This window comes from Centroberyx affinis, unplaced genomic scaffold, assembly GCF_046629955.1.
Source record: "Centroberyx affinis isolate AG114_WGS23_722 - 3 ecotype Tasmania unplaced genomic scaffold, CSIRO-AGI_Caff_v1 ptg000719l_1, whole genome shotgun sequence".
NCBI classification, from domain to species: domain Eukaryota; kingdom Metazoa; phylum Chordata; class Actinopteri; order Beryciformes; family Berycidae; genus Centroberyx; species Centroberyx affinis.
In genome coordinates, this window is record NW_027279336.1 from 98,902 (window position 1) to 122,885 (window position 23,984).

The following is a 23,984-nucleotide window of genomic DNA, read 5'->3' on the forward strand; positions in this document are numbered from 1 at the left end:
GACGTTTTCTCCATCGTAGATAACAGTACGAATGGAGTGGGATGGGGTAGGGCAGTGACCAAGAAAGACAGAGCCATGTTATATGAAAACCTTCCCATTCACGATCATTGCTTTATTTGCAACATTAACAACCTTAGTAGTTTAGTATTGGTCAACATTACACACAACACTGAAAGCTATTTATCGGAATTAAATAAACATTATGTGATACAGGATTGTGAACACAATTTCTGTCACAGTGGAAGGATTTGAACATTTCCGCATTAAACAATACTTAAGACACTGATCAATTGTGCCACAGGAACAATGGCTGGAAAATAAAGTTGGAAACAAAACCAAAACACAAAAATCTGTAAAGCCTGGCCTCTCCAAACTGAAACTCAACTGTTTTACTTTTTTCTCGTCAGACATTAATTATAGACACACACTCGTAACTGTAATGTAATTGTAATACAATAGTAAGGCCTTACTCTTACCAGTGGTTTTCTTCATCAAGTCATCAAGGTGTCATCTGGGCGGGCGGGCAGCCAAAACATCAGTAACATTAAAGGCCTACTCTCTATGTGAATCATAAGTGAGGAGCTATACTTTCAAGTATTCCGTACCACATGCCAAAAATGAATTCCTCATTAATCCAGATAAGTGTTTTTCACAGCTGGATTCGTTGCAACCTGAAGTTTGGGCAGTTTGCTTGGGGCACTGACTGGTGCAGCTCAGAGGAAGTAGAGCTTGTCTGACAGCTGGATGGCTGGTTCTGAGTGCAGGTACTGGCCAGACAGGAAGGCCAGTTTGTGGGCATACTTGCATGGTGCTGGAACACGAATGGTGCCGGGCCAGTTCCAGTACAAGTGGCACATCTTGAAGGTCAGCCTGGTGTGGGGCCAAGGTAACAATGTTACAACTGTCCTGGCATTAGCCAAACTGTAACCGTGGTCCGTGCTTTTCTTGTATGGTGAGAACATCAAATTCCATAAAAAAATAAAATAAAATAATGTTACCTTGCTTATCGGCAAACATACACACCTTGTGCAGTATGACTTAAAACCTTTTACCAATCTTTCAGGGCAACTCAAATTGGACATAAAGTTCATCTTTTATGATTCAGCCGGTGTACTGCATAGCCGTCAGATACTGTACCATCCAAAGCACAGAGTTCCATAAACTATCTTGTCCAGTACAATCCATTTCTTGGCTTTCTCTACAGTTCTTGAAAATGAGATGTCAAAATATCCTTTGGGAAACGCAAATGCAATTTTCAAAAACTTTCTTCTAACTGTGCTTCACGCACAGCTTCAGAAGTTTCAGTTTCAGAAGTATGTATCGCTATTGGGAAACTAACGCCTGATTAGGAAGTAACGTGGCTGTCACACCAGGATCGTTTGGTCCGGACTTTATCAACTTTTTGCTAAGTTTGGATCATTTTGACAGATGTGAGCGCGCCATGCGGACTTGGGTGCGGACCAAAATGTTGCATAACGTTCACCAAAAATCAGTAGTCTTGGACATTTTTTATTCGGACTGTGGTGCGGATCATTTTGGTGTGAAAACAACTTTAATAAAGTACGAACCAAAGAGAGGAAATTAAGATATGTGTGGATTATTTTATTGGGTCACAGCGGGTTGTTTGGGTTGATTTTAGCCAAATTGCAGCAAAGACAAAAGATAACGACCCTCGCTTGGTCGGTATTGTAACCTAATCGCCTAGCCAGTAGTGACCGTTGAGTCAGTAACAATATTCTTTTCCCTTTTTTCCCCATGGTCTGTAAGGAGCTGCTATTTTTCTTCAGTGCAAAACGGCACACCCGGCGCCTGTGTCAATATTTTATGGAAACAAACTTACATAAACTCACCTAATGCAGAGATACTGTTGACAGGGGAGTTCTTACTTGTCAATACTTTTTCCAAGTCATTTGGCCCGTCGTTATATAGATTTTATGCTTTGAAATCTCTCTAGCTAGAGAGAAACCTACCGGCTACCCAAGAGCAGAAGTACGTGCGACGCATCGCAGAGGATTGCATCGTCAAAAATTAAAAGTCCTCCGGAATACTACGGGGTAGTTCAATGGCAAAATGTAGCATTATAATGTGAAAAAGCCCTCTGGGTGCCTAGTTTGGTTTTTTTGTAGTCCCAACAAAATATCTGTCCAATAGGTCCGCTTGATATTAGTCAGTGTGAAACGAAGCGGACCAATACAATGTAACAACCTAGCAAACTCTGGTTCGGATTTTAAGCGGACTATTGCGGTATGAAAGCACCCTAACACTACTACTGTATTTAGAACACATCGTCATTTATGACGGCTGCAGTGACTCGATTCCCGACAGGGTCGCTTCCACAAAATTCAATGTCGCGGGGGATAAAGAAGAGAACAGCACGCACTAGGGGTAGCCAAACTGACACTTACTGGACTTTGTTTTAATATAGATGGGTTATGGCTCTGCAGTGGATATGTCCATTAATTTGTATTACCTTTGCAAATGGTCTGGTGTGAGGTTTGCTGTGTTGTACACAGAGATGTAGTGTGTAGGAAGTCCACAGCCCTGCCGAATTTGATGTGCCATCAGGTAGAAGTCCACCCTGGATTGAAAAAAAAAAAGAGGTTGCATTGCATACAGGGTGGGAAATTTACACTAACCACCAGCCAAATGCAAACTAAGTTTGGATGTGGCTAGTCGGCCTGTTCTATCAGCCTCTTCAACAAAGTACACGTGAATTCTGAGACTTGGCAGCCACCTGTGGCCTGCAGACAAAAGAGATCGCTGCCCAGATTCTGCCCTGATTACAAAGAGACTCTACTGACTACTTCATCAGTAAGATACACTAGGACTGACCAGTCTTTATGAGTGAGGGTGTGATCCAGAACAGTCCCAGGTGGAGGGGTGCCAAAGCGGTCCGTAGCACAGGAGTAGAGGGTTGTGGTGATGCGCTTTTGCACCACGATGAAGACCATCTTGGGCTCATAGCTGGGGAAGGTCTGAAAGCATTTGAGCAGCTGTGGGATCTCGTAGAGCTCTACCATCTTCAACTGGCCATCCGACACGCCGTCCCGGTACACCACAATCTTTTCTGGTAGGTTGTGGTTCACCTGTACACAAGGAGGCAATAAAACTACTAACAAAAATGATCTAAACATACATTTTCTTGTTCTAAAGTTTAATCAAAGTTGACACACAAAGAGCCATGTGGTTAGTTGTGTTGCTGGATTAGAGCTATCCACAGCGGACAGTGAGATGTACATGCCCACCACAGAACCGATGTGGTGTGCAAATTCTAAAAACCTGTTTTTGCTTAGTCATTGTGGGGTATTGTGTGTAGATTGATAAGGAAAAAATGAATTGAATCCATTTTAGAATAAGGGTGTAACATAACAAAATGTGGAAAGTGAAGGGGTCTGAAAACTTTCCAAATGCACTGTATATCATGACAATTGGTGATATTGACTGCTTTTAATTTTTTTCATAATTCTAGTGATATATAAACATTATTTCAGCATCAGACTTATACAATTTATCATTCATTTGAGTTTTGTATGATTATCAATATATTAGGCAAATGATTTGATTTTCAGTTATATTACCCTCCTCCCTCCCACTGGGTATTTTTATTGAGACAATAAATAAGCTGAGAGGAGCACAGAGTGGGGAATATGGGGGGGAGAAGGTCCTCGTTAACTTTGATCCTTGACCAAAAGGGGCAGAAGTGGTTCCAGAGGAGGGGGTTTGAACCCCAAGACCATCTCTGAATGGCTGCTGGTCATTTTTACCTCATAGTATTTCTGCAGTGCAGCCAGTAGGCAGACCTGGAAGCCACTGATGAGCTCCTCATTGGGTGTCTGGAAAGTCACTCTGGAGTACCATCGGGTCAGCGAGCTGGTAAAGAAAAAGTCCAAACTGAGTTGCAGACGCATTTCTAATCAGATACTTATCAGCATTTCCTGTAAGAATATTACTGCCATTGCTAGAGAAAACATGAATTAACAGTATAATTTTGTTGAATTTCCTGTAAAACACAATAAAGTGTAGTCCTAATGTAAATTTAATGTGCTTATTATAGGGATGCTCTGATAGATTGCCTAGACAGGATAGATACCGACTTTCTATGTTATTAGATTGGTGGCCTCAAAATTAACAAATTCTATAATGTAAAAGAAAGTGAGTCAAATTTCTCTACATATGGCAAAAGGGTAGAATCTGCTTTACTGGTTGTGGTTACTTGTTGACAACTGTGAAGTGAAGTGAGCAGGTTTTACATCTACATAAGTGTCAGAACATAGGGGGTTATGAACTGATTATACTGGTTGCCCAGCCTGACAGAGGGCTGTGATATTTTAACCCACCACATGGTAAGTAAAAAGAATAGACCTATTTTAACTTGGTTCAAAATAGTTTTTACTTTAATTACAGAATACAATTGTAACAAATGTGTTTGATAAATCTCCTTGTGGTCAGTTTCAAATTCCCTCACCTAAGGCGGGGCCTACATAAAGCACAATGGTAGGTGTGTGCCAACACACCTTCTGAATTAAAAATTTTATTGAATCCACATTCCTATTGGCATCTGCATGGGTCGATTCTGCTTATGTGAATTTGGCAATGAGTATTGGTCTCAAAAATCTAGATCAGTGCATCCCTAGTTCATTATGATTAACTATCCAAGGAAAGGCATTTTAAGACCTGCACTTGGACCATGAGTAGAAGCAAAACAACAGTCGCTATGACACTGAAAAATTACCGAAGCTCCACTGCTACAGAAAAACTATTAAACATTGACAGTTTACCTGTTGACGCTTGCAACAAAGCCCATGACAGATCGATTCCTCTTGCTGGTGTCGTGGTGGACATCAACTCCAACCACCATCAGGTGTTTCTATTGAAGTGAAGCAAAGGGTAATTATTTTCCCATGGACTGAAGGAACATCTGTATAATGACTTTGGGATCCGGGTTTGTTCCTTCCAATATGACTTCCCATTTTAAGAGGCAGTCATTTACAGTGCTTAATTTACAGTATTACAGTACCCGTCTGCGTCTCACATGCACACCAGTCATTTATAGTATTGCACCCTATGAAATCCGCCTATGTGCACAGAGCTTGTACTGTTTTAGCCAACCTTTTCTTTGTTTTAACAAATCACCCACAATTTCCTAATTTCTGGTGCATTCTTCAGTATTGGATTGTAGAATTTCAGCAACTTTTCCCCAGGAATTCATGGCTAAATTTTTTTGGGTTGTAGAGATGCCAGTACTAGCAAAGTCGCTCAGTTACCCCCCCTTCTAATTGGTTCATCTTAGATGAGTTGCATATAGTGCCAGGACGTGAGGTAGTGTTTTAAGTGGAAATTGTGCCTCACCCTCTTTAAAAAGCCAATCAATGTACACTACATGGCCAAAAGTATGCGAACAACCCTTCTAATTAGTGGATTTGGCTATTTCAGCCACACCCATTGTTGACAGGTATATAAAAGCAGCCATGTGCCATAGACAAACATTGGCAGTAGAATGGGCCGTACTGAAGAGCTCTGTGACTTTCAACGTGGCACCATCATCACCATCATAGAATGCCACCTTTCCAACAACTAGTTTGCTAGGGGTGTGAATACAGAGTTAGAGAGCTAGTGTTCTGAGGTGTTATGAGGTCCCAAACCTAACTAGAGCTGCTGACCAGCAAGAATAACTTGGCAAAATCATTAAAAACTCATTGTTGCAGGCTACCTCTATGGAACTCTCATTAAATGCGAAAACTATTTTCAAGCCTCATACAGTTGCAAACCAACACATCTGCCACATACAAAAGGAATGAGTATTGAGACCCAGATGTGTTACATTTTAAATGTGCTGCACTGTCCAGACATTGAAGCATGATGCACTAGATTTAGAAATATAAAAATCATTATCTGTAATTTATACATGTTTAATAAATATGCATCCATTAATAATTAGTACAGTTATGAAAATATATCAATCAGACCAGTCACTGTAATGACTGGTCTTCCCCTAGTGGATATACAGTCTTTTTTTTTTTTTTAAATCAGATTTATAATTTATTACAGGCAACAGAAGCTGACATCTGTATACTGTACGGGTGCCGGGTACTGAGCGGCCACCAGACAAATTCTGGTTACTTTTGGCTGTGGGTGCCAAGTTTGTCTTGTTAACCAGCCACTGTAGCCAGTAGAAAAAAGTTAAGCCTGCTGCTCTAGTAATAAATAATACTCACCAGAGGGACATTGACAGTCCACAGCTCTCCCCCTAGTTTGCTGTTCATCTGCAAGAGGATTTTTTGGGCAACACTCCTCAATTTCTGTGGCTGTGAAACTGTCCGGACATTGATGGCCTACAAGTAAGTAATAAAGTGAAAGCCAGAGTGGGTTAACAAGAAATATTAGGGGAAAATCTCTTATTGAGGGAAAATGCTTTAAAAACTGGAAAATTATGTTGGAAACGGTTCAATTTCTCTCAGTCTCTTTCCCTTTAGTTCTCAACTCAAAAACAGATTAAAATGAACTTGGATGAACGATTGGACCAGTATGACAAACCTGGGAGGGGATGGGGCTTTTGACACAGCAGAGCTTCTTGATGGCGCTGTAGAGGTCGTCTCTGTTGCCGACCAGGATGCAGACTACCAGCTGCATGTTGGGCTGAAATCAGAGGTGAAAGAGAAAAATGACGCAAAAGTGCATTTTAGAAGTGGTGATACTTTGACCATTGATTTTTAGCATACAGACTACATTATAGGTTGGGTACATAGGGATGCTCCAATTGATCAGCTGCTTATTTAAAATCGTAATTTTCATTACAAGTTACTGTATTTGGTGGTCTCCAAGTTTGCCGATCTTATAAGCCAATCATTGATGTAAAACGCATGAGCCAGATTTCTCCACATGCCTCGAGAGAAGAGCATGCGCTCCAAAACTCTGTGCTGGTACACCGCTGATTATGTAGCAGCAAGGGTGGAGGGAACTGCTCCACTGGACCTGGTGCGCTACTTACTACATATTGCTGCATGGGCGGTAGTAGCCTCAAGGAACAATAAATCAGTAGGGACTTGATTCCAAATCGTATGACTTAAAATTTAAGTCATAGGAATTATATCTTTGGGTGTAACAAGTTGTTGAATTGTTCAGCTGTCGGCAGTTGTCACTCTCTTCTAGTTTATTTTGCCTTCAGTATTCTAACATTCCAAAATGAGAGAGATGGTTGAAACTGAGGTGCTGAGATGGAACAGTCACACTGTAGCAGTTATAGCTAGCATGTAGCACAATATTTTTGGCCATATCGCCCAGCCCTAGGCCTAAATTGTTATTGTACAATTAGCCTCTCATTTCATTCATTTTTTTTTTAAATAAAAAGAGGCTACCAAATTAAAAATGTGCCACTTGCCTTTCGTCTGATGTAAAAGTATTTGGAGGGCCTTGTCATGAGTTTCAACATCTAGACTACAGCTCCATTTAATTGAAAGAAGTGAAATGGAACAAGACAGCAGGAACAGTCAGTATCAAACAGTAAAAAAACAAACAAAAGAACGGTATCAGGCAATCCCGAGGACAAAACAACAAAAGGTGATCGGTATCGGCCCCAAACATCCTGATTGGCACATCCCTACTTCTACATTAAATCACTTCTTAAAACACATTTTCACCAGCAGGCTTTTATATAGTCTATTTGCCTGTTTTATTGTTCTTTAACACAGTTTAAAACCAATTCCATTCCAGTTTTATTACCTCCGCCAAAGAGGTTATGTACAGTATTCGGTGCCGTTTGTTTGTTTGTTTGTCAGCAGGATTACGGAAAAACTACTGGCCCGATTTTCATGAAACTTCGTGGAAGGGTGTAGCATGGGCCAAGGAAGAACCCATTACATTTTGGAGCTGATCCGGATCCGATTCACGAACAAGCAATTGGCCTTGGCCGAGGTCTGCGGTCTCTGAGCCCTTCTAGTTAGTTATTGTTTTATTGTCTGTAAAGCACTTGACAGCAGTTTTGAAAGGTACAAGTTCTTTTTATTTGTTTTATCATTTTTTTTTCAACCAGAGCAAATACTATCACTTTTCTGTTATCTACTTAATTGCAACTCTCATACGGTATTTTGTCAGTGATAGGCATGTCATACCTCACTGGAGAGCTGAGAGTGGATACTCTTGACGTAGGTCTCTGTGCGATCGTCCTTCAGCTCCACGCGAATGGGACGCTCCACCCGCAGCCCCATAGGCCCGGCCACCTTGTGGAAAGTGGAAACCAGCTCCTCAGCCTGCTCTGCACAGCGGCGTGGGTAGAAGATGGCCCAGACATTCAAGGGGATCTGAGTGAAAGATAGGTCAGTTGGTGAAGAAACAAAACCACAATTACTAAAAGGAACCAGCCCTCGAGCTATCTGCCAAGCCTGCCGGTCAGGAAGATAACTGGTCACACTGATACTTTATGCTCAGCTTTGAGAGGAAGGCAGATAGCAACTGTGGCCTCGATCACTGCAACCAGAGATGGGGAACGATACAATTAAAGACCGCACAAAACACCTATACATCAACTAACTGTGACAAAAATGCCATAGGCCAGAGTTAAGGCTGCTGCCTAGCTTTCTCTGCTTTACAATTAAGTGTGTCCCTGTGTTAGAGCATCTGTCTGAACTTAATGGAGTTCTACAGAATGGGGAGACAGCACCAGAAGTTTCCCACGATGCACCCCCAAACTCACACAGCTGATTGAAGCATCCCTGACAACCTCCCTGGACCAGGATACATCACTGCCAGTGACGAAGGATGCTGATTGCAGGCAGATGGTCTCCATGGGCAGAGTTCTGCCTTGAATCTGCAACAGAGAAAACCATCACACTCCAATGTCCTGTCCTGTATACCCTGTATGACCAACCACTCAATAACTGGAGCTATGGAGAGTAGAATAAATCTTTACTGTAGCCAAAAGGCAAGGACAGCTAGTAGTCGTAAAAATATTATATAGGAAAACTGATATACTGCAGTGGTTCTCAATTCTGGTCCTTAGACCAGACCATTGTAGAGTACTGCTGGTTTTCTATCCTAGCAGCTAGTTAATTGCATTCATCTGGAGTCCCAGGTATAATTCAGTCCCTGATTAGATGGCTAGAATGAATCCCTGAAGACCAGGGCCCTCATTTATCAACAGTGCGTACGTACCAATATGTGTGTAAACCATGCCTACAACTATTTCCAAGCAAAGAGTCGGATTTATCAATTTGTACTTACACTTGAGAACGTGTGTGAATTTAAGCACAGCTCTGACCATGCTTATGCACAGCACCAAGCAGTTGAAAATTAAAGACCACCAAGAACGACAGGAACAGACAATCAAATGAATAGGCCTTTTCATGATTATTAATATAAAAATGCTTAGGCTACAGTAGTAGAGACTAAAAGTGCATGTTATACGATTCATGAACAATTTTGACAGTGCCGATTTACTATATTATCTAGTCCATTTATACTGATATAGCATACTGAATTAAATCGAGTAATTGGCATCATTTTAAATATTAGTATGGGTGATCAAATTCAGGGTATAGACATTCATAAAAGGCAAGGAGCGCGTTTTCAGAGAGCGCACCAACATTTTAACTGAAAGCGGCATGGCAACTCAGTAGATTTTGTTTTCCAAGCCCTGTTTTATTGGACCTCTGCCCCCACCTTCTCTTTCAGGGAGGACCTGCATGCTTAGAGAAATATATTAAAATTATAATTATTTATCACGACAGGAGGCGGCAAGTGTTTGGTCCAAAGTGGTCGTCCACATCGGACAGGCTGGTCTCAGTCTCAGTACTCTGCCTGTTGCAGCCATGTCCCTCTTGTTGACGATAATTATTTTGGATTCAGGTCAAACTTTTTTTTCATTTCTGCCACTGCTCTGCTGATAAAAGAGTTTAATGCTGTTCACACCTGCTGACAGGCTGTATGTTTTCGCGTGTTTATCAATCTACCATCGAGTGTTCCTGAAAGTACTTTGTGGTGCCACAACCTCGGTTACCAATTTGTAATAATTTTAACAATTCAATTTCTGCATAAAATGCAGAAATTAAATTCTTCCTCCTGCATTCTTTGTCCGAGCTGTGTTCAGCACAGAGGAGATATCAATGACATTTCCTGCTGCATTTAAAGAGAAGGCTGTCACCATATATGGTCAATTGGGGCGTATATTTATGTTAATGAGTGGCTGTGCACGAGCATGATGGTGGTTTAGCAAGTGTGATATTTATCAAGGCAGATTACTTACAGGTGTGCGCACGCACGCTTGATAAATACCGACTTTTTTGTACTTATGCACATTCTAAATTTTATTCGTAAGAGAGAATTTAGAACCTTTTCTATGCAACATTGATAAATGAGGGCCCAGGACCCTCATTTATCAATGTTGCATAGAAAAGCCCAATGTCTGTTGGGCTGTTTTGGAATGTCACCATGGTGGGCGTGGCAGAAGTACAGTAAGGAGAAAACATACCAAGGAGGCTTTGCTCAAAGCAGTGCTACTATATAGAAAAAGAAGAGACAGACTATACAGTAGGCCTATAAATTAAATAAGAAACTGACTTGGAAAACCTACAGTCATTCCAACGCTATACCAGGATTTCTCCATTTTATGTTTTTGTAATCCTTTAATGAGTTGTACCTTGTCTGTGCTCTCCGCTACTTTTCCCAAAACAAACATAGGAACGGCTCTAATTGGCTAAATGGATAGCAACGAATCCATCCATTCCAGAAAGAAGTTCAAATGTGTTAAAGTTCAATAGCCCTGTCTGGACAATGGACAGCTGTCTTGAAATGAACTGAAATGAGCGTACATGGACAGACACAATGGATCAGTGTGGCTACCCAACTCAGCCATGGGTACCTAGAAAGCCCAAAAAGGATTTTTGTCCTAAATGGATACAAAGCATTTTGGAAATTAACTCTTCAAATGTAAATGCAGGGTCTCACCACCACAATGTTGTTGCTGATGTCCAGTCCCCATCGGCTGACCTCCTTCAGGCTCTCGGGGTTGGTGCTGATGTTTTTCAAAAGCTGCTTTATGGAGTGTGTGTGCTGTTCACTACTCACATTGATATGCATGGTTAGGTCCTACAATGGGTGGTAAAGACATTGAGTCTGCAGTCAGGGTTATCACACTTTTTTCATTTTGAATGTTTTCAGATCTGTATCTCCTGACATTAATTCATAATCTCAGTGGCATAGAAAGTATCTCTCTCAGGGGCTAGCAATTCACATTCTAGTGGTAAATGCCCAGACTGGGGTTAGACCGATATATGGGACCAATATGGCCCCCATATTCCCTTCACCCTTCCTCACAACTTATATATGCATGAATATATTTAATTTCTTCCTCTTCTTATCATCAGTTTCAATGAAGGACTTTAGTGACCTATGGTCTACATGCCATTTCCACCCTGACAAGAATTAAAGTCTGGGGGAAACACTGAATACTTTTACTTTACTTAATACTAAATATTTGGAATAGCACAGATTCTAGGCTATTGGCAGGCATGTTATAGGTACAGTGTCTAGTTCCTACAACTGTTGAATGTCGGTGGTGTGCTTCATGGTACGTTGATATGAATAACAGCCTCTGGGAAGAAGTACACTGTGCTGATACATCGACCTTACCTTCATGGCTCGGAAGTCCTTCCTCATTTTGTCAGGGATGCCCGTCATGAAGGAGAGCTCTGGCACTAGAAGGATCTCTCCTGTAATTATTTGCTGCAATACATCGATTTGTAGGTTAGTTATTTTTACAGTTACATATTTTTTATTGCTGCTTCATATTTTTGGTATCATTTCCTCTTTACCTTTAATATAATGTATCTTATTATGCTCCTGATGGACTAACGGACCATCTATCCATATAGAAAACATAACATAGATGCCTGAGTTGCTGAGTGTAATATCTCAACATGGAACAGCTTGATATGATGAGACTGATTCTGTTGCATTACTGTGTTCTTAATATCAGTGTAAAAATACTGTTGCATTTGATCCAATATCATAGATAGGCTTGAACTGGATGGCCCACCTAGGTAAATTGCTCCCAAATTGTGACTTCACATTGACATCATTGACAACACATGTGTTTGAGATGGTCAGAAACAGGCATACCTTCATCACCTGGATAATTTATTAATCATTTCCCATCCAATATATCAAGCTTATCCCGTTTCATTTGCAAAAAGTGAAAGTGAATGCCAAATTTCTACAATTTGCTCCAAACTCGCATGCGTTTAATCGTGTTTGTTAACATCAGTGCAGTGCAAAGACTAGCATACTGTCCCTGTTCACCATTGGATTCCACTGGACACACTGCTGTCACTATAGGTAAGGACAAGTAACTAATCCATAATCCACAACATGCTGTGATGTACTGAAATTAAATCACAACAAAATAACTCCCCACACCGCCCAAACAACTACCACACATATATTGTCAACCTGTGGGAAACACTTAATATTGTAATAGTATTATTATTATCATCATTATAATAAAATGCGGTAAATATTCTGTTAACACAGCAATATTCTGATACTCATTCTAGCCACAAGGGGGCATTCTGCTGCAAGAATTCAGATTAGGTCTGCTGAGAGGCCAACCTGAGAGGGCTTTATTTTGCCATTACAGAAATCATGTCTGACCTGTGAGCCTTTAAAGAATGTAATCATGTTGAAATACTTGGTGCAGAATTTTACCTTCCCTCCAGGCTTGGATCTCTCCTTTGGCCGATGGATGAGCAGAGGCTGGTCCATCTCTTTGATTGTAATTCCGTAATTTTTGCTGTTTGGACATGTTACACAAAATGGGAGCCGATGCAATGGCATCGGCTAGTAGTAGTAGCAGCAGTAATAGTAGCAGTAGTAGTAATAATGATAGTATAGAACTTTGATTAAGCAATTGCAAAGATAAACAAATAAATTAATGGCCAGCTATAACGAAGATTACACTTGTACAAGTTGCACTGCTGGCTTCAGAAAGGCCTGCACAGCAAAAAAACATAACACTGTAAAGGCCAACATTGTAACACACAAATACACAAACATAGCCACTATAGTTTATAGTAAGGCCTTTTTTCAGTTCAGTTGTAATGAGTTAATGAACAGAGCAATCTTACCTGTAGTAGTCCACAAAGGTTGTTTTGGAGCCATCAACCAGAGTGAAGGTATCTTTGGGAGACTTGTTCCACTCAATGTCATCAATGCGGTAGGTGCGGTTATTGTACCGGGTGATGACGATGGCGCCAATCAACTCCTTGGTGCATTCGTCTTGGAAGCTTTCTTTACTCTGTTGGTACATCACTCTCCTGGAAGACAGTGGGCATCAAAGATCATGGATTTGCTCGTCTGTTGAAAGGGCTTTATAAATAAGTTTGATAGCTAGACGTTATAAGCCTCTAGCATTTCCCAAGCTGCTTTTCGCTGCCCTCCAACTCACCTCTTACTCTAACCACATGTCCCAAAGGCAGGGTTATAGTGGTTGTGGGATGTATTTACAAATCTGTCTGACAAGACAGATGCACTCAAGAGTTATAAGAATGCATCTTGCAACCATACAATTAAATATGTATGAATATATCAAAGAATATGGTGTTTGTACAGCTCTGTGTGGTGTAGTGAAGGCATACTGCATGTTTAAAGTTGTATGAACATGTCATTGTACCCATAGCTGAAGCAAGACACATTCTTGATGTATACAAAAATAGATTAATTGGAATAAAAAGCAGACAAAAAAAGGACATCATATATAATTCCTCCCCTGTATCACAGACAACTGAGTATATAATGCTACATCAAAAACACAAGTGTGAATATATCAGGATTTGGATACTTTCCCAATTTCCCCTCAACTTGATTCCCCCTGTATATATTTAATGCTACAATATGTTACATCTCAAATAATACCAATAATACCAATAATTTACCAGAGAGGTCAAAGTTGGATTCTGAATGCTTCTTGTCCTCTCCCTTGGCAAAACAATGCAATTTCACAGGTCTGTTTGTACATATCCAGTATTAAAGTAGTAAGTAGCAGTAGTAAATAAGAACCCTTCATTAAGCTTTTAGGCCATTAGCCTAAAATTACCCTGTCATTACCTTTGACAAAATAATGGAGTAATTTTGATGCATTTACAAATACCTTTATCTTTTAAGTCTAGATTAAAGGTAAAGGTGTTCAAGTCTCAGACTAGCCTGCCTGAAGATATGATTTGCAAACCTTCTATAACACAACTGAACATTTATTTTTAGCAATTTGCATTTAACTGATAATTTACTGTTACTATTCTCATGCTATTGTTAATTCGTTTTTAGGAGTCCAACATAGTTTAAAGATTTTGCAATGTGGGCCAAAGACATCTATGGGTGTTATTGCAGCTATAAGTTCCCTTTAATTATGATGATGGTATTTATTGCTGCTGTGGCTCCTGGGGCCAGTGAGCTGCTGAGTGAACCAACATGATATCCAGCACAGAGTCGTTGCGGAGAACTTTGTGAGACACATCCACCGACAAGTACAGCCCTCCATCTGTACGCTTGATACAGGTTGCATAACCTGGCCACACCTGCAGCCTGCAAAAAGACAACCAGGGTTTTGAAGGAAATGTAGCTGCTAAGTCTCCAACATATTAGCTGTGGTCTGGCCTCTCAGAGGCGAAAATGTAATTCAATACTCACCGATGTTTTCCGAGAATGACTGCGCTTTCTGGATCATAATGATTCCGGCCCACTAGCTTCAATCCCACGATCTTCATTACCCTTGACAAAATAATGGCGAAAAATACTCCTTTCATTTGACCATCCTGAGCTGTCTTTATCTATTTTTTCTTTGAAAGGGGATGGTGGTGGTAGCAGTGTATTTGCTTACAATAATTAGCTGCTTAGGTTACTTCAGTAAAGGGCTTTTAGGATTAAGAGGGAAAATGGACCATTTTCTAAAGCAGCCTGGCTTTGTGTGAAACAGCTCAGGCCTCTCCAGGGAACACATTTTAGCTTGAAGCTGTGAGTGAACACAATGCATAAGACATCATGTGGAGAAAAAAGAGGGGATTAACTTATTAGCCACGACACGAATGCTTCAACCCCACTCTCACACAGATAGCACTGGACTGGCCATGCTGTTTTCTTTATCAAAAGCTTGGGTACAAAGTCCAAAACTGATTTATATCATGTCATTGTGGATGGGAGTAGGTTTCGGTTTGTGTTCAATATGATGAATGCTGATAGGAGCAGGGCCATATGACTGTCAACTCACTATATATTTGAAAGGTATTTGATGCAACAACAAATGCTCTGATATGTGAAATGACACTGCATCTATAAAATGTAGTTACATGTGTATTGACACTCAAGTTTTTCTCGATACTCAGAATATATTATTATATTACTATATTCAGAATTTCTGTGCAATCCCAAACTTTAACATTATCAAACTCAGTTTCCATACTTTCCTGAAAAGTGTAGGAACCCTGTTACTATACCTCCTAAGCACCACATTATAGAAGGGGATGCACAGATCTGAGTCGGGTGGCAGAATCTTCGTCATCTGGATTTTGATTTCTATTTCCTCACTGTCAGTGCGTCTCACACTCTTCAGGACAACCACCTGCACAAGGACCAGACAACACACATTATTCAAAAACCAGGGTTAAGTCCCAGGTTCTGACACATTTTCTACTGTAAATTCTACATAATGAAAATTCAATACCTGAAAACTGACCATTTTCCATAGTTTCTAGATCTGTGTAGGAACGTTGTGAGTCTCTGGACGCACTCTTACATTCAAATCAACTCAAAATTACAAGACACTTCCTCATGAAATTAATTTGAGTAAAATTCATGCTGTGGGTGCTTGCCAGCTTCAGCTAACATCAAACCTGTGCTACAATAGACAAAACAACTTAGTCATTCAACCAGACAGGAGATATCTGTGATACCTACATTGTTCAGTTTGACAGGCAGGTAAAGTATTGAGCCATCAAAAGCCACTACTTCTCCTGTGGTCGAGCGGTGGTCTTTCATCATGCCGAAACGCATCGCCATTGACTCAACATTTGGGCTGAAACATATCATTGGAAACACAAATTACTTCTGACAACATAAATAGTATTCACATTCACAATTACCAGTATTGATTGCCATTATAGAGTAAAAAAAAATGTTGCTTTAGAATGGCCTAGCGATACTAAGCGTGGTTCCTCTGTAATTTTATACAGTGGTAAACATTAGGACTACAACTTACATTTCAGAGGGAAATTTGTCTAAATTATAGTCTTATTATAATTTATTGTAGTTACTTTAATTTCTCATTTCCTCCAGTAATTTTTGCTGAAAGACTGCTGAATTAATACAAAGTAAACAGAGTAAAGAATGAGATGTGTCACACTTACGTGAAGGTAACGTGGTATTGATAAACGGCCTCATTCTTGCAGCGAATGGGGATGTGGTTTGAGCCAATAGTTAGAGGGTGTCCTTTTGTACCAGCTTTATTAAGCGGCTCACTGACCAGGGAAGAGTATACATAAACATGCATGGATATATTTACAACATCATAAGACACACAACAGCACAACCTGTATTTGACCATGTAGTCCGCTTTTTTCAAGAGACCTGGCCAAGAGAGCAGCATCATGACAAACAACATATAATAATATATACAAGCAAACATACAAGGTATAACATAACATGTAAAGGTAAATGCATAGTAGAAGTTATACTTACTGAGCTGCCTCCATTTTCAGCTCTACCTTAGCTGGTGCACTGGTAGGAAGCTGCGGGACCTCTTTAACGGGGGGCGGAGGGGGCATGGTCCCTACACATTTTGTGCATTTTAAAATGTCATACTTTTCCATACCTCTTGTTTTATTATACAAATTCAGTTTCCATCCAAGTATTTTTATGCAAATGATGTATTGAATTAGAAAAGCTGAAGAGTAATGGCAAATTTTGATCAAAACAAAAGTATGCGATAAATATTGATGGAAACACATTTGTCAAAGCTAATGATGTAGACTTAGTTCAATCTCATTGCTCAACATTTGAGGATATTGTGAAACACTGTAAAATATCAGTCCACTACAACCTCCCAGAAATGTCATACGTATGGCCGTATACATCATATTTGTATAGCCATTAGTTGGTAAATTAGAATATCGCCGTATTGATGTGCATTTGTTTTCATCTTTGGATGAAGGTATGAAATATGCCCAACATTAGCTGACACAAAAGAAAACAACAACTGCTAATACAATTTTTTGCAGTGGATGTGTTTTGTTCCTGATGTTTAGGAAGCCTATTTATATCTGCTTCAACCAGAGTGATGGACACACACTTAAGTTGCATTTTACCTTTTGCGACATTTCAAAAGGTTTGCTTAAAATTCACTTGGAAGTTGGATGGAAGCATAACTACTGTCAGCTGTGTACAAAGTTGTGTATTTTTCCATACACATTCCCTGGGCTGAAGACCTTGAAAATTGCCACAATCATTTTTCACTTTCCATACCTGCGTAGGAACTCTGAGGCCGTAGAGAGGCTGGTGGGTCGGAGGTTGGAGCAACAGATTGAACGGGACCTGGAGGTAAAGCGGGAGGTAAAGGGGGTCCTCTTCCTACTCCCAGCAGAGGCATCGCTGCTCTTCCAATCCCCACCATTGTCTGAGGGGACAGGCCTCGGCCAAGGAAACTGCAACAAGTCAAATTCAATGACAACCGGGGCTGGATATCAGCTGAGAATTTATCAATACTGATAAATGGTTCCAATACTTCAATATCAATACCAGTTCTAAAATTATACTTGAAGATACCTGATACCTTTCTTTGTTGAATGGAGCTACATTTCATTATGCAAAGAAGGAAATTATTTTCTGTTTAACATATATACATGCCCTCTGCCTTTCTAATTTAGATCAGGACCCTGTTCAATTGATTTCTTCGTAAAGAATACCTGTAACCAAGAACAAAATGTCTGATGCCATAAAACTGATATCAAACATTATTTGTTGCTTTATGAACCTGGAGACTTGAGTAGTAGTAACCACTGTGAGAAATTGGGTCAATCCTGATGAATGAACTCTGCACACTCATTTCAATCAACAGCTGCTCTTATATGTTTATAGCCTAGGTGCAAAAAGTGCTCCACTACATATAACTATAATAACTATTGCAAGAAATACACCAACCATCCTGGATAGAAAAGGACGAAATCAAGTTATAATCTGAATGCAGTGGTTAGTCAGATTACTATCTTCATGGCCTGTAAAAAGACTGAATGAGCATAGGAAAAAAACAATAAAAAAAAAACTGAATTTTCAAACCACCAGAGGCTGCAGTTGTTTAAAGCTTAGGTATATGCCTTTCCCTCTTGGAAACAAGTACTGTGGTGTTGAACAGAATCCCCTGGCCTACAAATTAAGATGCATGTTGGATAGAATATATTTAATTTTATTCAAAATGACCAAATATTAAGCTTTGACATCTCATTTCCTTTTGCCAGAAAGAAAATGTAGAAAAGCTGAAATCATGAATGATGCAGCCTTCCTGAGTACCAGATTACAAGTTAACAGGCTTACAGTAAAGGGACCACAAAAAAAAATTATAAATCCATTAATCAGCGCAGCCACAGATACAATTCAATACTAAATAGACAACTCTTCTCATATGGGTGCCTAGCATAAAATCTTCTCAAATGGGGGTCTCTGGCCTTAATGTGTGTCTATTTGGGGGTCCGTGACACACTCATACCCATTTTTTTTGGGATGACTGTTTCTATCTATTCTAGGATGTGACCCACATCATGTACCATTATGAACGGACACTGTCAAAAAGACACGTGCTTTAAGTAACAATAACAAAAGACATTACATCCAATTTTGTATCTATGCATCTCAAACGGTTTGGTTCTGTATCTGCCTTCAAGTTTTGACTGAATCGAGTTGTTTCCCCAAATACCAATCACATCAGCTAACTGGCTTTTCTTTCTTTTACATTGTTGTGTCTTGTTGTCCTCCATGCTAACACTGCTCAGCCAAGTTTATGACACTTGTCTCGGGTGAATTATATTGAGATTTACTTATTGTCATGGCAAATTATATTGAGATTTACTTATTGTCATGGCAAAGCTGATGAATTGCAAATTTGAGCATTCAAATACACGTCGCTGGTGGTCACATGCCTCAGGATCCTATTTTGTACTGCATATCCATGTGGTCCAGTTCAGAATTAGGAAAAAAAAAAGAAAAAAAGAGACTCCATTCAACTTTTTGCTGTTTACACCAATTAAAAGCATCAGATCTGTGTCACATGTATGGGGGGGGGAAACACAGAATTGGGACACTTTCAGCTGCGAGGTGTACGTAACCATAAAAACACTGAGAAGCCCTGCCGTCATCAAAGAATGGGATCTGGTCACTCCCCTGTCTCCTACCTGCTGCCTCTGCCCATCACCTCCTCAGGTTGGCCAATGCTTCCTGGGCTACTGATGACACCTACTGGGGCAGGCCACTGCTTCAACTCTGCTCCAAAATCTCCAGCTGTCCCCCTTCCTGCAACAAAATGTAACACCCAATTTCTCAATTATGGCGAATGGTTTTTATGTACCTATTCTGTGCTTTTGATCAAATCAAAACCAAAGGTGCAATTTAGGAAGAATTGATATTGACCGTCATGTGCTTTGAACTCACAGGATGGAGTCAAGGACTAAGTTGTAGAACGCTTTTATAGATGAAGCCCCTGATCACCATTGATCTTTGGTGATTTCAAATACCCTTAAGCTTTAAAAACAAAAAACAAAAACAGGGCAACAAAAGAAACCATAGAGCCACTGAGCAATCACTCAGTGCCATGTAATTCTAAAAAACAAATCCCTTAATGGTGATACAACATGGTGGAAAGTATTATTAGTATACAACATACATGCGGATAGGGCAATTAATATTTTTCAATGCAAAACATTGATTATTATTAAATTTCGTCTTGAAAGTTTGAGGAGACACTGAGAGCCAAAGGTAGATGGGCAATTCTACAGGGAGCTGCGGATGTTTTCATTCATGTTTAATTGACGTGATGTTTTTTTTTTTTTTTTATATTTTTCTCCCATCTCAGCCACAGACTGCTGAATTTAAATCAAGCAATGGCCCTTTTGTACAAGTGTGACTGTACATAAAAACATGAGCTTGTATTACAACCAGCATACACAGTGCACATTTCAAAATAAGAGTGAAGCAGACCAATGTTGATAACTACTCAACTGTGACCAACAGCCTCAACACATCATTCATATTCAGTTATCCATTTGTATTAACTACCATCTTAAGGTCATTAGGACTAGTTACAGTTGAGCAGTGATTAAATCTAGTATTCTGTATCTGAAACTTCAAGCTTTTGAGTGACTTTTTATGCATGTTTTACAGTGCCTATAAAAAGTACTTTTGACTATTTGCACATTTTCTTGTGCTACAAAATGAGTTCAAAATACCTTTGTTGTGGGAGTTTTGGTGTGGAATCTATGCAAAGTAGTCATTTTCTATCAAAAAGGAAGTTTAAGATATTCATGTGAAGGTATAAAATTCCAATAACTGAAAAATGTTGTTTGTTATTTGTATTCACACCTTCTATGTACATTTCATAACATATTGTTCATACTTTATCTTTAAGTTATTGTTAAATCGTTTTTCAAACTTGTTCTAATTTTACTTTTCTTGCCAGAAAGTCTCATATCAGGTCCCTTCAAAACATTTTAGGATTTAAGGATATAGGGAGTTTTCTGCTTCAGAAGCGTGGTGCAGTGTGGAATACTTGCTTCACTTACGGATGATATTTGATTCCAGTTTCTTGTATTTCAAGGAAAAAATAGATCATCATACTTCAATCACTATATGTGAAAACAGAGAGGGTGCATTCACTGTGGACTTTCTCCTCGAATTTTATAATAGAAGCTGCTGAATAAATTAGACTAGGGATGCAGCGATAACAGTGTGATCAGCTGATCCAATTGTAGATTGAAATTATGTATTTCCCCCAGACTTTCTACTTACAATGGCACACCATGTAAGTGCACACCAAGCATAAATAGTAAAATTCCAATATAGTACTGTGTTTATCAGATTATTTGTATGGCTGCACGACATTCCTGGCCTATCCATGTGTGAATAAATCATAGTTTTATCCCAACATAGTAATTACATGTCAAGTGTGCTTGATGACTGTGGTGCTGACTCACCTATTGCCACTGGTAGCGCATCAAAGTTTTTTCATTGTGGCAGCATAGGCTCTGCTTTCTGTCCAATATATTAAACTTGTTCTAATCTATGATCATGGGCTGTGAAATTTAAAACACAATGTCAGAAATGAACTGCCAATGCCAGATGGACGACACGCCCAAGCGACTAACGTTCTGCTGACTGCTGCAAATTGGCTCATACGTTTTACAGCAACCCCTTTCCTGATATGGTGTTGGAATTTTTGTTGTTGTTGTTGTTCAGGCAGCTAAAACAGATATCAGCCGATCACTGATGACCTACTTAGAACTAGATATGCACCAATATGGCTTGTTGAGGCTGATACTGCCTTTCTTAAGATAATTAAGTGTTTTAAACAAAAGACCACATGTGTTTAATTTAAAAAAATTCCACAATCGGCCAAATATGGGCATTAAAAATATTTGCAGTCGGCTAATAACAATAAAATATTCTGCTGAGATACCGGTGCATCCCTGCTTAGCATGTTTGACGATCGGTGCACCCCTAAATTGGACAAAACAGAAAAATACTGAAAGCTGCACCTTCTATGTTTTCACATATAATGACAAAAGGGTAATTATACTGTATATGAACGTTAAAAGGAGGCAAATACGCTCTGTAAACACTGTATAGCAGCAAGTGGAAGATATTGCACCAGAACCCATTTTTGGCCACTTGCTTTTTGCTGCATGGCACACTTAAGATTTCCTCCCAGGTTTTACATTGCCCACGTTCAGACACAAGATGTTATTAAATCCAAATGAACAGCAGCAACAATCTTGAGGTCTTTTGGACTATCACCTTTGTTTACTTAACTTACTTTCAAATTTCATTGTTTCCTAATTATATGTAGCATTATTGCTGGGGTTTTTAGTTTTCGTACCACATCCATCTATGTTCCAATTAAAGAAACGAATGCAGGTTGCAGTGCTAAAAATGTTTTGCCTTTGATATTTTCATAACAAATGCAGTAATTCTAATTATGAGGACTATACTTATTTTTGTTATAGAGTGAAAATAGTTTCAATTGAACTGATATTTTACATTTCCTATGTTCTTTTGCAATGGTGAAAATTATCTTGCTTTGGTGGAGCAAAACTGCTTAATGAATACAGAGGAAACACTGAATGCGATCCAATAGATTCATCTTAATTCTACACTTTTCTAATACATACCCACTGGCGGCGCTCCTCGCCCCCATGAGGGCTCAATGCCCATGCCTCTAAACATTGACACCAGAGTTGATCCTTGACCCTGGGTAGGCATGTCAACCTGTGAACACACAAAAAAACATACCAGTTCGGAATATAGGAGAAAACTTTTAAAACTTGCAAATGACTATACAAACATTCTTGGTTACAACCTCCTCTTTCATCTTCAAACTCCGTGTCTCTTCTGTCAGGTCTTGCTTCATGGGTTCACATGGCGATGCGTGCCCATGCTGCGGCTCCAAAGCGGGCAGGATCGCTCCCCTTGCCACCCCTACCCTTGGTTCAGCTGCTGAGAGGAGCAGCCCTCTGGCTCGGCCCAGTCCCCCATCATCAGGTGGCACAAGGCGCCCTCTGGCAAATCCAATTAGGGGTTCAGTCATAGGGGGAGTTGCTCCTCGCCCGAATTGCACTAGTGGTTTATCACCAGGGGCAGTGAAACCTCTGGCTCGTCCTACACCAGGCCCCTCTGTGGGGGGCTGCAGTCCTCGACCACGTCCTACAGCCGGCTCCTGAGGCTGGAGTCCTCTTCCCTGCCCCTGCAGCCAAGGCATGCCCATTGCACCAGGGAGTCCAGGAGGCTTGTTTGGGTCCATCCCAGCAACTTCTCAAATATGTCTGAGTTGTAAATAAAATAAGTTGACTGTTGGGGGAAAAACAAATACGAAGTCTCATGAGCAGTCTTCCAAAGAAGACTAGGCATGTCAATGTCAAGATAGCCTTGGGTATCAACTGTAGGCTGGGATCACACTTCTGCAACACGTGTTGTTGCCCACTGTGTGCAGAGTTCTATACTGGCTCAAACATACAGAGATCAGACTGATTAGACGTGCTTTCCGATTGTTGTGTTCATGGTTTATCAACCATAAATAGAATAAATCTAACACATGTAGCTGCTGCATCTATTTGGACTAGTGGCCTCAGCTAGGAAATCCAACAGTATCCCTCTCTTGCAAAAGAGGAGAGGGATACACCAAACTGCATTCAAAAGCCTTGTAATGTAATGTGGCATTGCTTAGCGTAAATACATACCTCATAAAATAGTCTAGACATTTTCTGAATCTTTAAGACCATCTCTTAAAGTCTAACTATTTCAATAAAATTTAAACTTTTTTAGAGGTGGTTCACCCATATTCCCCAAGTCTTCTTCACCCGCGTGAGCGCTAGCGAAGTCTGAAACAATTCTAAAAGTGGAAATTTTTACCTTACTTAAATTAAGTGCCCCAATGTGATAACCTGTATGCAGTATTTACCACAACACCCTAACAATTCGTCAAAGGTTTTACCATTGTGTTCTACCACATAACATTAACCGATAATCAAGGTAACATTAAACTGACAGATTTTTCAAAAGTCGTAATATTCGCTCCATACAAATGTGGAGGGAACATGTGGGGATAGCACGGCAGATAAACTAACATTTTGAGATAGGATAAGAGTTAAGATAAGCTAACAATTTGCACGTTGTGTGTCAAGGTCAAGCTACAAGTCGTTATTTCTTCCGTTAGTCCGTTATTTGGCTTTTTCTTCAGTTTGGAAGAATTG

The 23,984-nt window shown here is 39.9% G+C and overlaps 1 protein-coding gene across 2 annotated transcripts; it reads right to left on the reverse strand.

Annotated features, from left to right (window-relative positions):
- Positions 1 to 713: 713 nt before the first annotated feature.
- On the reverse strand, positions 714 to 23,035 carry piwil2 (piwi-like RNA-mediated gene silencing 2). Of its 2 annotated transcripts, none has more exons than XM_071519658.1 (23): positions 22,595 to 23,035; positions 22,407 to 22,503; positions 19,419 to 19,536; positions 17,500 to 17,678; positions 16,717 to 16,807; positions 16,386 to 16,496; positions 15,937 to 16,054; positions 15,477 to 15,601; positions 14,674 to 14,754; positions 14,455 to 14,568; positions 13,116 to 13,304; positions 12,697 to 12,781; positions 11,623 to 11,715; positions 10,939 to 11,079; positions 8,690 to 8,803; positions 8,109 to 8,297; positions 6,535 to 6,636; positions 6,216 to 6,332; positions 4,779 to 4,867; positions 3,765 to 3,870; positions 2,833 to 3,086; positions 2,471 to 2,578; positions 714 to 870 (listed from the first exon to the last, which is right to left on the reverse strand). In XM_071519658.1, the coding sequence occupies exons 1-23, from the start codon at positions 23,033 to 23,035 to the stop codon at positions 714 to 716; spliced, it is 3,219 nt and encodes a 1,072-aa protein (XP_071375759.1). The 2 variants fall into 2 exon arrangements, with proteins under 2 accessions (XP_071375759.1, XP_071375758.1); XM_071519657.1 differs by having other exon boundaries at positions 22,580 to 23,035.
- Positions 23,036 to 23,984: the final 949 nt, after the last annotated feature.

Bases quoted from the DNA above. Each gene is read 5' to 3' on its own strand.
- piwil2 (XM_071519657.1), bottom strand. From the start codon at position 23,035: ATGGACCCAAACAAGCCTCCTGGACTCCCTGGTGCAATGGGCATGCCT. The intron at 8,804-10,938 runs GTGAGACCCTGC...TCTCTGTTGCAG, and splicing joins TCAGCAACAACATTGTGGTG to ATTCAAGGCAGAACTCTGCC. The intron at 2,579-2,832 runs GTCAGTCCTAGT...TTTTCAATCCAG, and splicing joins ACCCTCACTCATAAAGACTG to GGTGGACTTCTACCTGATGG.